The 12903-nt window shown below is 48.3% G+C and overlaps 3 protein-coding genes across 3 annotated transcripts; all 3 read right to left on the bottom strand.

The window, feature by feature from the left end:
- Window positions 1–387: 387 nt before the first annotated feature.
- On the bottom strand, window positions 388–1173 carry CGGC5_v002532 (uncharacterized protein; the record flags this gene model as incomplete). The annotated part of the gene is made up of 1 exon (XM_032025140.1): window positions 388–1173. One exon carries the CDS (start codon window positions 1171–1173, stop codon window positions 388–390), a length of 786 nt encoding a protein of 261 aa, XP_031878287.1.
- A 4803-nt stretch (window positions 1174–5976) lies between these two features.
- On the bottom strand, window positions 5977–7649 carry dotC-3 (Efflux pump dotC; the record flags this gene model as incomplete). The annotated part of the gene is made up of 2 exons (XM_032025141.1): window positions 5977–6950; window positions 7007–7649. The coding sequence occupies 2 exons, from the start codon at window positions 7647–7649 to the stop codon at window positions 5977–5979; spliced, it is 1617 nt and encodes a 538-aa protein (XP_031878288.1).
- A 585-nt stretch (window positions 7650–8234) lies between these two features.
- On the bottom strand, window positions 8235–8887 carry CGGC5_v002530 (putative modification methylase; the record flags this gene model as incomplete). The annotated part of the gene is made up of 2 exons (XM_032025143.1): window positions 8235–8506; window positions 8566–8887. 2 exons carry the CDS (start codon window positions 8885–8887, stop codon window positions 8235–8237), a joined length of 594 nt encoding a protein of 197 aa, XP_031878290.1.
- Between the last annotated feature and the right edge of the window lie 4016 nt (window positions 8888–12903).

Below are 12903 nucleotides of genomic sequence, written 5' to 3'. Positions count from 1 at the left end.
ACGAGAACAGACGGATTCATTCCTGCTGGGGGGTTCGGGCGCAGTCGTACTTTACAAGAAGTCGCCCCAGCTCTTTGGCCAGCTTTCGAGGCTGCCTCTTGATATCGTTCAGAAAGATGTCAACCTGTGATAAATCATTCATCAGCAATCTGTCTGCATTTCGCTCTTGTGCCAAGACCTTCTCACCTGATGACCACCGTCATGCTTAGAATCGGAGCCTTCCGAATAATAAAATCCGCCCAGTTGACTAGTTCTCAGCCAGGTCCTGATGCGTCGGGCCAAGACTCTGGATGCCTTCTCAGCAGAGATGATATCAACAGGGTCTTTACTGAAAAGCTCGACGTAACGCTGTACAAGGTTGCCATGGTCGCCTGCCACCGCTGTCTCCTAGATATTGGCCAGCGTCTCCGCCTCTTTGTCGTGAGACGTCATTCTTTCCCGATCACGACCAAGCTTTCCAGTCGCAAAGTTGTAGCAGAATCTGTAAGATTTGCTGCCAAGAGTAGGGGCGCTCACTTTGAACCCATTCAAGTAGATTTGTCCTGCAAACCTCTCATCGAGGACTAGGTCTCCGTGCTGTGTTCGGATCATTTTGTCGGGATCGGGGTTGCTCAAGTCAAGCGAGACGGTCGTCCAGCCCCGGAACTCGTCTGCAGAAATAGGGTTGCGGTATCCTCTGCCCGTTGCTGGATGGGAGAGCTGGATTGTCACGTCCCTGGAAGAGTACGACACCAGATCGGATCGCAGCGTTCCTCCCATTGTCTGCTGTGTAAGCGAGGCCGTCTCAGAATCGACATTCCTTGTGTTAGGCTTTGAAATCTTGCAATAGAATCGATCTTTATTGACACCGTTGAAGCCGAAGTTCCAGTTTGCAGATGTGGATTGGATGCGGACTGGGATCCCAGATCTGACCATGACGAGGGCTGCAACCTTGAATCCTTCACCATGAACGCCAGCGAACTTATCATTGTTCCTCTTCGTTGAGCCGCCGATGCTCAAATCATCCATAGAAAGGTTGGCGTTGAAGTTGGCTATCTCGACTGTTCCTGTCTTGGCTTTATGAACGATGAAGCCGACGAGCTCTCGTTGACCTTCGATGTTGCGATGCACTGTGATGCGGATTACTCCTGGCGTCGTTTCGTCCCAAACCGGCAAGAAAGATCGGGGATCCATGTCAAACGCCGCGATGATACCGTCCTTCCCATGTGGGTATCAGCATTGGCGTCGAGGAGGCAAGTACATTAGAATCTCTGACCAATTTTGGATGAACTCGCGAAACGCGTGCAGTCGTCTCCAAGATAGGACATAATTCTTGTTCAGCCCCAGTGAGTGCGTGCCTGACATCTTGAGACCTTGGTAGTCATCCTCCTCATCGGAGGAGGTCTCCGGTGAATCTGACGAGGATGACATCGGATCGGTTGTGGGTTGTTGACTGTCATCGGAAACGGATTCGTAGGGAGACGACATCATCTGGGCGCTCCTGAACAAGACCTTTGCACTTTTTAGAATGCGGGCCGCGCAAAATGAAATTCGTTGTGAAATGGCAAGGCTGTTCTGAGTGGATGATTTGTTTGTCTTTGAAAGGTTGGAGAGGAGGAGCTGTGCTAAACTCGAGGTGAGAAGAAAAGTGGGCCAGGTTGACGCTGCGGTCAACCGACGAGAGCAAACAGTAACAAACATGGTCAGCAAACACCGTGACCCACTAAGGTCCCTGTTGAATGATGCCGCTTTTGGAGGAACGGGGTATTGTTATGATATATGGAGGGAGAGGTGCAGCGTTACCCGAGAAAAGGATGGTGGTTGAAGGAAGTTACACGGAAAGACTGGTATCAAACTTTCATGATTCCCCTGCAGCCTTGTCCCTCACCTGTTGAGGTGAGGTGATATCACTGTTGCTGATGAGAAGTAGTTCGAATTTGAAATTGAATATACACCTACCCAGGGATTAGAAAGGCACAAAATACGACAAGTGATTCGGAGGCTTGTTTGGCGCGGTGGAAAAAAAGTCAATGTCGTCACACAATCAGGAATTACGAAGCCGAAATACTTACCTTAATTGTACTTGTGGTTTTATAATTGTATTCAATGCTCCTTGTGACCACCTTTACGCAGGATTTCGAAGACACGAAAGTTGGAGGCTATTATTCGGCGACGGCAACTGATCCACGAAGGTTTTGGTTAGTTGTGCTGTATGTGAAAACAAGTGCAACAAGAAAACTGTCCTTGGGATGTTCAGAAGACTTTGAGGGTGATGGTAATTTCTTTCAGTAGTTGATAACCTGTGATTGGGCGGGCTATGGGTTTGAAGACCAGACGTCCTTTAAATTATGGGAATTGATACACGGGCATCACGAATTGATACACGGGCATCACTCTTATCCGGGCATCACTTTTAAGCCCATCTATTGGCCCAAATAAAATCAGGCCCACTACTACTTCTCGCCCAAGGCGGTGAGCGGTCGCTTCCTAACAGCTACCATTTCAGCTATTTTCTTCCTACTGCGCTTACTGCTGCTCCTCACGAGGCTTTTTGAGATTTGCCAAACTAGCCACACAACCCCTACTTTTGCAAATCTCAAATGGGCCTTCACCTGGCTATTCTGCAAATCTCAATTGATACGATCCATTCAATATACTAGTAACCTAAAACACACCTAAATCCCATTTACTCCTCATCACTCCCAAGCAGTTCCAACTGACTCCGCCTCCGGCGAATACTGGCCTGTAATTGCCGCCCACTCATACGCACACCCGTTGTTTGACCTGTACGAAGAACACCCTGGCTCCGCGTTTGCCGCTGGGATAAACCTACTTGATTAGATTGCCCTGATGTAGTTCCTATTACCGTTTTGTTCCGGCTTCCAGGTGGTCGCCCACGTCGACGTCCTGATGAAGGCTGACTGGCTGGCTGTTTCCGAGGCTGTTTCCGAGGCGGCTTCTTGCCTTTCTCCTCCTCACGGATGGCCAACCTAGGGGGCACTACCTCTGCAGTATTCTTGGGCCTTCCACGAAGAGCCCCGGCAATCTTTGGGTCCAGGATCCGACGGTATGGGTCCTGTGAAGTGGTCTCCCGTAGTCGCCATCGTGGATGAACTTCCCACTTACTAAATGAGCCTGAGTCCACGAGCTTTTCGTAGATTTTATGGCAGCACGGGATACCATACTCCACAGACACCGAACAATCATCCATACAATCCCCAAGTGGAACTGGTTTTGGGTTCCGACCAGTCGGCAGGGCTTTCTTAGCTAAGAGGTACTGTTTCACAATCAGACCTAGGGCCTTTGATGAAAGCATGGTCCGAAGGTCGCCAAGGTATTCAGACCGACTGCGACTGTACTCCCGACTAGCCAGCACCTCGTCCTGGGCACAAGCTTGAACAAAGGACTGTTTCTGGTCCCCAATCATATCCTGCATGACATCGACAAGCCGATACAGATGACTGAGGCCATTGAGTAGGTAGCCCTTGATGTTGTTGTTGCTTGCTTCAGTGCCTGAAGTGACACGGACACCAAAGTTCCGGTAGTGGCGAATAAAGCAGCGGGCCCATTGTGCCCTAACAGGCATGTATGTCCCATACAAGTAGCGCAGAATTGGCCTCTGGTCATCAAATTCCTTGCAGAGATTGGCCCAGGCCTTTTCATGGGCTTCCTCGGTCTCAGCAAATACAACAAGCTTCCACATATCCAGGACCCCACGATAGGTATGAGGAATACTGTTACTTGCTGGGGTACGGATGCATCCCCGGTCCTCATCATTAAGCTCAGTTATAGCTGTGGATGGGTCCTCCTTTTCGGATTCACTGGAATCACTATCGTGATTCTTATCCTTTAGCCACTTCTGTTTAGCCTTGAGAAGGACATTGGAATTGATGTGGTGGATGCAAAGTTGCTGCTGTACTCCAGGGAATTGTTGGTTTAAGGCATTCTTCATCTGCTTATCGTAATCGGTGATAATAACATCAGGTTGGCGAATGGAGTTCTGAATGGCAAGTTGACGTATGCTGTCGGAAAGAAACTGAAACCCTTCAAGGCGCTCATTATCGATAAGGCCGAATGCTGTATTGAAAACGGACCCAAGGCATGTGTGTCCCGTTGCTTGGAATAACGGTAGTTTGAAACGATTAGTGTTGTATGTGTTGTCGAAGCTGATAACTTCAGGAAATCGTTTCCACATCTGGAGACAGTAGGGAAAGGTCCATACAAGACCAACGAGCCGGTTGGAATTGTCATCCGCCCACTTCACAACATAGGGAATACTGCGCTCATCAAAAAGCTTAATCAGTGCCGCAGTTGACGAGTACCCATCTAATTTTTCGCGGTTAATGAGTGCCCTAGCGTTATAGATGTCCCGTTGTGTGAAAGTAGAGTCGGGAAACTGTTCTTGGACAACAGCACGTACATCGCGAGCCCGGATACCGACACGGCGGCTTGTTGTTTCAATAGCAGTTTTGGTGGGTTCATCCAGTTTTCTGTGTGATGGATGTGCAGAAGCATCAAGGCTGGGCCCATGGTTGTGTTGGCTGTGTTCGGACTTTGGGTGGCAACGTAAAAGCCACTTCCCCTCTTCCAGGGCCTCTGCAATAATCATCCATTGACACCCACATTTCCGGGACTTCCGTTGTCGAATACCAGCACCCTCACTTGGACGAGGGTCACCAAATCGATCACACTGAAAAGTGTACCTGACTTTTCGACCCTTACGTGAAAGGCCGTTACGTCGTACAAGACCAAACCCATGCGTTTTTGCAAATGTATTGACTCGGTCGAAAAGGGCATCCATTGAGGGTTCTGGGTCGCCTGGAATCGGTGGGTTTGGAATTGTGATTGGGGATGGTGAGAAGGACTTTTCGGATAAACAACGTGGTGTGGTTGAAGGTGCGGGACTGGCCGAAGGCTGAGCTGAGCGGGGAGGCGAGTAGGGTGGAGGAGAATTGGAGGCAACTGAAGTTGCTGCTGAAGAGTGGGGTGAATAACCCATTCGTTCTCGATATCGTCGGACGCGTTCACATGCCCGAGCAGCCTTCTCAGTTAAGGCCCTCTCTTTTCCAATCACCTTCCGAATAATGTTTAATGCAGATGTAAACTCGGTTGGGGTTGGTTCGGGAGTTGGTTCGCGTTGTTCGGTAGTTGGTTGTGGGCGGCTCCATTGATGAGAAGGTAATCGGCCATATTCTGGACCAAGCATAGGCATTTTGACCTTTTGCCAGCGGAGACCGGAAGGGTATTGAAGGGAGAGCCAAATCTTGTGGTTGTTATACGTGTCGATAGCAGCATCATCGTGTCCCCGGAGTCCATGAGGTTCTGGGACGGAAGTGAATGACTGAGGGTGTGAAGCAAAGATGTTATCAAGTGCTCTATCATCACCGGCCCCGTAGTATGGGCTGATACTGGAACCACTACTACTTGTGGAGAGTGTGGGTGATGGATGCCGGAGTTCTCTGTGTTGCCGTTGACGTTTCTCGGGGCGAGGTTGGTTGGAAGAACTGGGACTTTGAGCTTGACGCTTTCGGTTCCGTTGGGATTGGGATGACGAATCAGATACTGTAATAGGCGAAGCCATTGTAATGGATGGAATTTGTATAGATTCGTTGAAGATTGATGCAGATTGTTACGACGCGTCAAACTGCGGGGTTTAGGGGCTAAGTGGCAGAAAGAATGTTTTGGGCGGTAATACTTGTAGGGTGATTAGCAGAATGGAAGTGCACTAACAAAAAATTTGGGCCAATAGATGGGCTTAAAAGTGATGCCCGGATAAGAGTGATGCCCGTGTATCAATTCGTGATGCCCGTGTATCAATTGCCTAAATTATATGCTCGATCTTCGGCGGCCCTGTACACCTATGCATGGTTCTGGTTGGAAACGCTAATACATAGGCTTTTACGGCTTCAAGGTAAATAGGGCGAATTGGAATGCTTATTAACAGCTGAGTCTTGGTGTGATTCTAGTTTTAAAGATTTAATTCACGGAAATTCGAGACTATGGCGCCGACGTCTGTGACGACTTCTTCGGCTTCGGCTTGATAAAACAAGCAGCAACGATCATACACCCAGCAACACCAGTAAAGAAAGCCCACATGATATGCAAAGCAGCGACGTAATCTTCCTTCCCCGTGCCTTCCGTCTGAACAGATGTTTCCTCCGAGTGAAGCGCCGTCAACCCTCCTCCTCCCAGGTTCCGCTGCAGCAGCACCGTCCCAATGACCACCGACATGGACGAGAACAGCGACCTGAAGAACGTGAAGGCAGACATGGCAGCTGCCATATCCTTTTGATGGGTGTGAGTCTGGATGGCAATCATCGGGCTTTGGAAGAGCACACCCGCGCCGATGCCGGTGATGATCTGGAAGCTGACAATTTTGGCCCAGTCCGGGGTTGTGCCGAAGGTGATGAAGAGCCCATTTCCGAGCGTCATGAGCGTGGCGCCGAGGAAGATGGGGACGACGTAGTTGCCTGTCTTTCGCGTGAACAGGCCGCCGAGCATCGTCATGACCGTGAGCGGGATCAAGAGCGGAAAGAGCGAGACACCAGCAATAATTGGGGGGAAGCCCAGGACGACCTGGAAGTACAGCGGGAGGAAGTAGTCGTAGGAGATGAACACGGAGCTGTGGATGCATGAGAACGTAAAAGCCGCGACATTGGTGATCTTCTGGAAGATGCGAAACGGGATTATTGGGCTCGAGGCAAAGCGGGCTTCCCAGACCATGAAAAGAGGGAGGATCACCACGCCAAAGAGGATCAGGCAAATCACCTGCGCCGAGTCCCATGGCAGCAGCCCGCCCGCGCCGGTCTCGAGGCCGTAGAGGAAGCAGATCGTCCCACCGATGATGAGGGCAAAGCCAGTCCAGTCGAGTTCGCGCAGGCCGGTCATGAAAGGTTCTTTCGGAGTTCCGACTTTGAGGACGAAGAAGAGGACGATGAGGGCGATTCCGTCGAAGGGGAGATTGATGTAGACTGTACCAGGTTAGAAACATGCCCCAAGAAAGCAGACGAAATCAGGAAACACTCACAACACCATCTCCAGCCAATGGTCTGAGTAAACACTCCGCCGAGCACTGGCCCGACGGCACTTGCGATGCCATAAACGATGCCGGTCATGCCATAATACTTCGCTCTTTCCTCCAGCTTGAACAAATCCCCAATCACAATCGTGACAAGCACCAACGAGCCTCCACCACCCAAGCCTTGAATCGTCCTCCCGGCAATCAAGACGGAGATCGAGCCAGCCAGCGCCGCAACAAGACTTCCTGCCATGAACGTCGCCGCCGCAGCCATGATGGTTCCCTTCCGACCGAAAATGTCTGACATCTTAGCCCATACTGGTGTAGATGCCGTGCTGGAGAGCGTATAGGAGCTGCCTACCCAAGCATACTGCGCGGCCGAGGCATGCAGTGTGGACGCGATCGTCGGCAGGGCAGTCGCGATGATCGTGATGTCAAGAGCCGAGAGGAGAAGTGTTAGGCAAAGGGCGAGCATGATTGCCTTGCGACGCCATGGTGGCAGTGGCGGGGGAACGTAGGATGCTGTTGTCGTAGCGGGTGCCAGGGGTGGAAGAGGTCCCTCGTCATTTTCAATTGCGGTCTGTGACGGCGACTCGGATCGTTGATGCTTGTCGTCAAGTTGATCCACGGGCGGAGCGGTCGTGTTCTCCATCGCTACCGAGAGGTAAAGGTGAGAGCGGAAGAACGAGAACGATGGTGTTCGCTCAAGTTCAAAAGAAAAAGACCACAGGAGATGATCCTTCACGACGCGTTGGATCTCCTGCGGAAGAGAATCTGATCATTCTCGCGTCCGTTTCGATAATTGATGAGGATCGGGTGTGGAGACCCCGGTTCATTCGGTTCGGTTCGGATCCGCGACCGAGCCCCGGATCTCCACAAGCTGTGCTGACTCGGTTGGAGAGTGCCGAGCCCACAGCTGATGATGAAGTCCTGTCCGCGATGTTGTTTGAGCCTGATCAACATTCGAAAATTGGTCATAATCAGTGCAGCACATTGTAAAAACTTCAAAGTGCCATATCTTATCACACGCCCGATTATGTCCACCTTGAAAACGTGCAACGCAGTTCAATGTACGGCATGTTGTTCCTGTCGGGAGTAAATTCTATCACTGCTTCGTGAGAATTCACGAGAGCTTTGGTTTATGTTATAAGCAGTTTAGCAACGAGCAGTGTTGAAAGTGTAGCGCAGATACTGCGTCTCTTTCGAGGCATCCAACAAGCAAATCAGAAAATCCATTCTACGCACCCTCTCTAGAAACCTCCTGGCTCGGGCCATTGTCCTCTCTGCGACGCTTGTTCGGTCGCTGGGAACCTTCTCCATCTCTAAGCTTCACCTCTCTGAACCGCTTGATGACGGTCTTGATACACTCTGCAGCCGCTCTTGCCGCCGCCGGTGGCTGCGCGAAAGTGACATGTTCGTACTGTTGTCTTTCGGAACCGTAGAAAACGAAATCATCCGGAAAGCCTTGTATTCTTGCCAATTCACGGACGGTGAGTGAGTCCAAGCGAGCTTCACCAATGGTCAGTCAATCTATTGAGGTTCTGCAGGGAAATTCGGGAGGGACTTACTTGGGTGAACCAGATGGTGTCTGCTATGTGTTGTGACGTTTATGTCGTTGGAGTCCAGGTCAACGATTCGAGCCTTCTCTTCAGGAATTTTGCGACCGGTGTTGTAATTGTAACACCTGATGCTGGTTGTGTTCTCGTCTGACACAGCGCGAGGCGGAAGAGAGCACACGAATCCAGTCTGTGATGTTGGGGGATTCTCAAAAGATAGGTCGGCAAGGCTTGGAAGCGTCAATTCGCCCTCTGGCTGTCCAACGGGATCAGGCGTCTGATGCGCGGGGTGGATTGGGACAGCTGACAGCCCATGACAAGATGGCACGATCATAGTCACCAGTCTACGGCTCTGAGGAACACAGAACTTCTTTGACTGATGACACATCGATCTTTATGGCGTTTCCATGCTGCAAGAAATTGACAATGCTGTCGCACAGTCGATTGACGCCCATGGGATGGAAAACTGCAGGGGATAACTGCACCACTGCGAAATCCGGAGACCGGGAGAACATTGCGTTCTCAGCCATATAAATTGGATAAAGGAAGTCTTTCAATGATGGCAACTTCTTGTTTCCCTTACTTAGAGCGAAATTTGCGTTGCTTCCGGTAGCTAACACAGTTGTTGGGGAGTCCTCAGACGGCCAAGAAGGGCCGAGGAGCTTGCCGCTGTCGATGTCCTCCAAAATCTCAGGGAAGCTGCCATCAAACAGAGGGCACGTTTGATGTCGTATCTGTCACGGTCAGAAAACACTCATGTTCGATTTAGAGGAATGTGGCCTATCGGTACCTACTTTCCAAGTTGCGTCACTACTCTCGTTGAACCCGAAGGCGGCAAATGGTTGGTACCCCGCGGAGCAGAAACCCTCCATCAGACCTAACACGCCTGGAGTGAGATCTATCGCTCCTTCAGAGGCCGTGCCAGTAAATCCAGGGTTACTCCGCCTGTCTTGTGGCGGCAGAAGATGTTGCGATATCGGAATCAGATCGATGGAATCGTCATGAACGGAACGGGCAAAGCGGCAAAACATTTTGTCCGCATCAAGATTCTCTAGCATTACTTATTAGTTGCATGTGCAAAGCATAGACTGGTTATTCGGAAACGCAACGCACCTGGAGTCTGGACACAATGCACAATGTCAAACCTGGCACGCACAGATTAAAGAAAAAGAGAAAGAAAGAACCAAGGCTTAAGTATTACAGCCAGACAAATAGATAATCAACCTGCCAAATTGCACTCATTACCAGATCCTATAAACCTTTTTCTTATTATGAAATTAGAGGTAATTTCTTTCTTTATATTTATAGCTTCTGCAGCCTTATGTTGCTGTATAGTATTTAAATACTTATATTAGTTCTATAGAAAATACTAAAGAGGACTAGCTCTATTATGCTTAGTATTTCTTTCTTCACTTCTAACTTTTCTTCTTTATAGTTTGCTGCCTAGAGGCACACCTTATTAACTACTATATAACTCTAATAAGGAAATATATAGAGAGAGCATTGTTACGAGCGGGTCAGGGCAACCAACTGTGGCACAAAGCAAAAGCTTCGATAATGACAAATCCGTTGTCATTGTCCCCTGTTCTGTACTATATAGTTACGAGCCTACAGTGACCAACTGTAGCGGTCGTAACAAGCATAACCTCTATAGCTAACCTATAAAGTATATAAAGGGGATTTTTAAACTATTTAGCTAAAGAGAAGTAACTCTTTATTATACTATAGTTTAAATTTAAAACTTTTTAAAATAAATTTTATATATAGTTACTTCTTATTTAATTCATATAGTTCTTACTATTAGTAATATTAAATATCTAAAAAAGACTAATTTATTATATATTTAATAATAGTTTAGTTATATTTCTATAGTTAAAAATAATAATATAATATTTTTATGAGGGTTATAACTAGCTTAAGTAGCTAAGCTAAGGAAGGATAAAAGTAGTAATAATATAAGGGTTAATTAGTATTAACTAAATAAGTTAGCCTTTCTAGCTACTTATATATATAGCGCCTCTTTTTAAAGCTTAGCTAACTAATCTAGTTAAACCTTAATAGAAGCCTAGTAAAGGCTTAGCGTGTTACGACCGCTACAGTTGGTCACTGTAGGCTCGTAACTATATAGTACAGAACAGGGGACAATGACAACGGATTTGTCATTATCGAAGCTTTTGCTTTGTGCCACAGTTGGTTGCCCTGACCCGCTCGTAACATAGCGCTAGCACCTAGCGCTATAATCTTATTTCCTTATAATACCCCCCCTCTAGAAAGCTTAATCTCTAAGTCTATTAATCTAAAAAAGAACTCCTACTTATATAGGGATTTAAACCCTCTATAGCACCTATAATTAGTCTTTTTCTTTCTAAACCTTTAGGTTCTTTACTTAACGTATATGCATAGCGAGTCGCCCATCATAGCGAGCCGCCCACTTTTCTTTAATTCTACACTCTTCACCTTCACAACAACCTTCCTCTACGTACGACCATGAGTTCTTCTTCAAATGAAAGTCGCATTATCCTTGCAATTGAAGCTATTAAAAAGGACCCAAAACTATCCGTTCGAAAAGCAGCTTCTATCTATAAGGTCCCGAGAACTACACTTCGCGACCGACGCGCTGGACTTCTACCACGACGCGAAACTCGTACGAATTCAATGAAGATGACTCAGGTGGAAGAAACTGTGATTCTTGAACGAGTTATTGACCTGATCGATCGAGGATTTCCACCGCGACTTGACGACGTACGAGATATGGCCGATTGTCTCCTTGACGAACGTGACGCGACGCGTGTCGGACCGCGATGGGCAGAGAACTTCGTACGACGCCAACCACAACTAAAGACGCGTTTTCGACGTAGAATCGACTATCAGAGGGCATTGGCTGAAGATCCTGCAATTGTGCAGGCCTGGTTTGCCCTCGTACGAAACACAATCGCGAAGTACGGAATACACGATGACGATGTCTACAATTTTGATGAGACGGGCTTCTTGATGGGAATGCTGTCGCACGCAAAGGTTATTACAACCTCTGACCGCCGTGGAAGGCCTCGTACGAAGCAGCCTGGCAATCGCGAATGGGTTTCTGTCATTCAGGGCGTATGTGCAGATGGCTGGGCGCTGCCTCCATACGTCATTGTTAAGGGCAAATATCACCTACTCTCATGGTATACCAATGGCCAATTCCCACCCGAATGGCGCGTCCACCCTAGCGAAAATGGATGGACTACAAATGAGATTGGCCTAGATTGGCTAAAACATTTTGAAAAGTGCACAAAGTCTCGCACGAAGGGTGTTAAACGGCTCCTAATCCTTGATGGCCACAACAGCCACAAATCCACCAAGTTTGACGATTACTGCAAGGAACACGGCATTATTGCTCTTTGCATGCCTCCGCATTCATCGCACGAGCTTCAGCCTCTTGATGTTGGCTGTTTTAGTCCGCTGAAGGCTTCATATGGCAAGGAAATCGAGAAGATGATGCGGATGCAGATTACGCACATTACTAAGGATGATTTCTTTCCTGCCTTCAAGGCAGCCTTTTTTACTTCAATAAGCAAAGAAAACGTACAAGCTGGTTTTAGACAGGCTGGCCTTGTACCATTCGACCCAGAAGCAGTTCTTTCCCGCCTGGATTTCAAGCCAAAGACGCCAACACCATCCAACTCATGCCCAAGCAGCCAGGGCTCCTGGGACCCAAAGACACCAACCACAGCACATGACGCCGTACGAAGCTCTGCTTCACTTAAGAAAAGAATCACTAGTCATCAAGATAGCTCACCAACTCATTTGTACGAGGTTGTTGATTTGCAAGCTAAAGGTATTAGCAAGTTAGCACACAAACTAGCTCTTGTTGAAGCCGAGTGCCGCGGGCTTCGTACGGCAAATGAGATACTAAGTAAGCGCCGGAGAGCTAAGAAAACCCAACTACGTCTTGGAGGGTCACTTAATACAGCTGAAGCTGAGGCAATACGGGTAGAAAAGGGGGTTGTTGATGCTGGAGGCGAAAACATGCGTCAAGAGGGTGCTCGTACGGAGGGGGGTGAATCGCGCGGGCGGCGATGTGGTAACTGCGGAAAGACTGGACATAATGTACGAACATGTCAGGTAGTTTGGGAGACCTCTGAAGAAGAGGCTGATGAGTAGTTTCAATTGATTTCGTACGATGTGGCTTAATTGACTTACACAAATGGCTGGAGGGTAGTGAAAGGTGGGCGGCTCGCTATGATGGGCGACTCGCTATGCATATACGTTATATATACTTAGCTTCACTAGAGGCCCTCTAAGTATTTAGTAGTTCTAAGTACTAAAGATAATCTATTACTTCCTATATAGCTTTAGGTTTTTTACTTA

This window comes from Colletotrichum fructicola, assembly GCF_000319635.2.
Source record: "Colletotrichum fructicola Nara gc5 chromosome Unknown KSG_Nara_v1_contig01, whole genome shotgun sequence".
In the NCBI taxonomy this organism is placed as follows: Eukaryota; Fungi; Ascomycota; class Sordariomycetes; order Glomerellales; family Glomerellaceae; genus Colletotrichum; species Colletotrichum fructicola.
The sequence above is the reverse complement of the archived record's forward strand: the minus strand, read 5'-3'. Positions and strand labels throughout refer to the sequence as shown.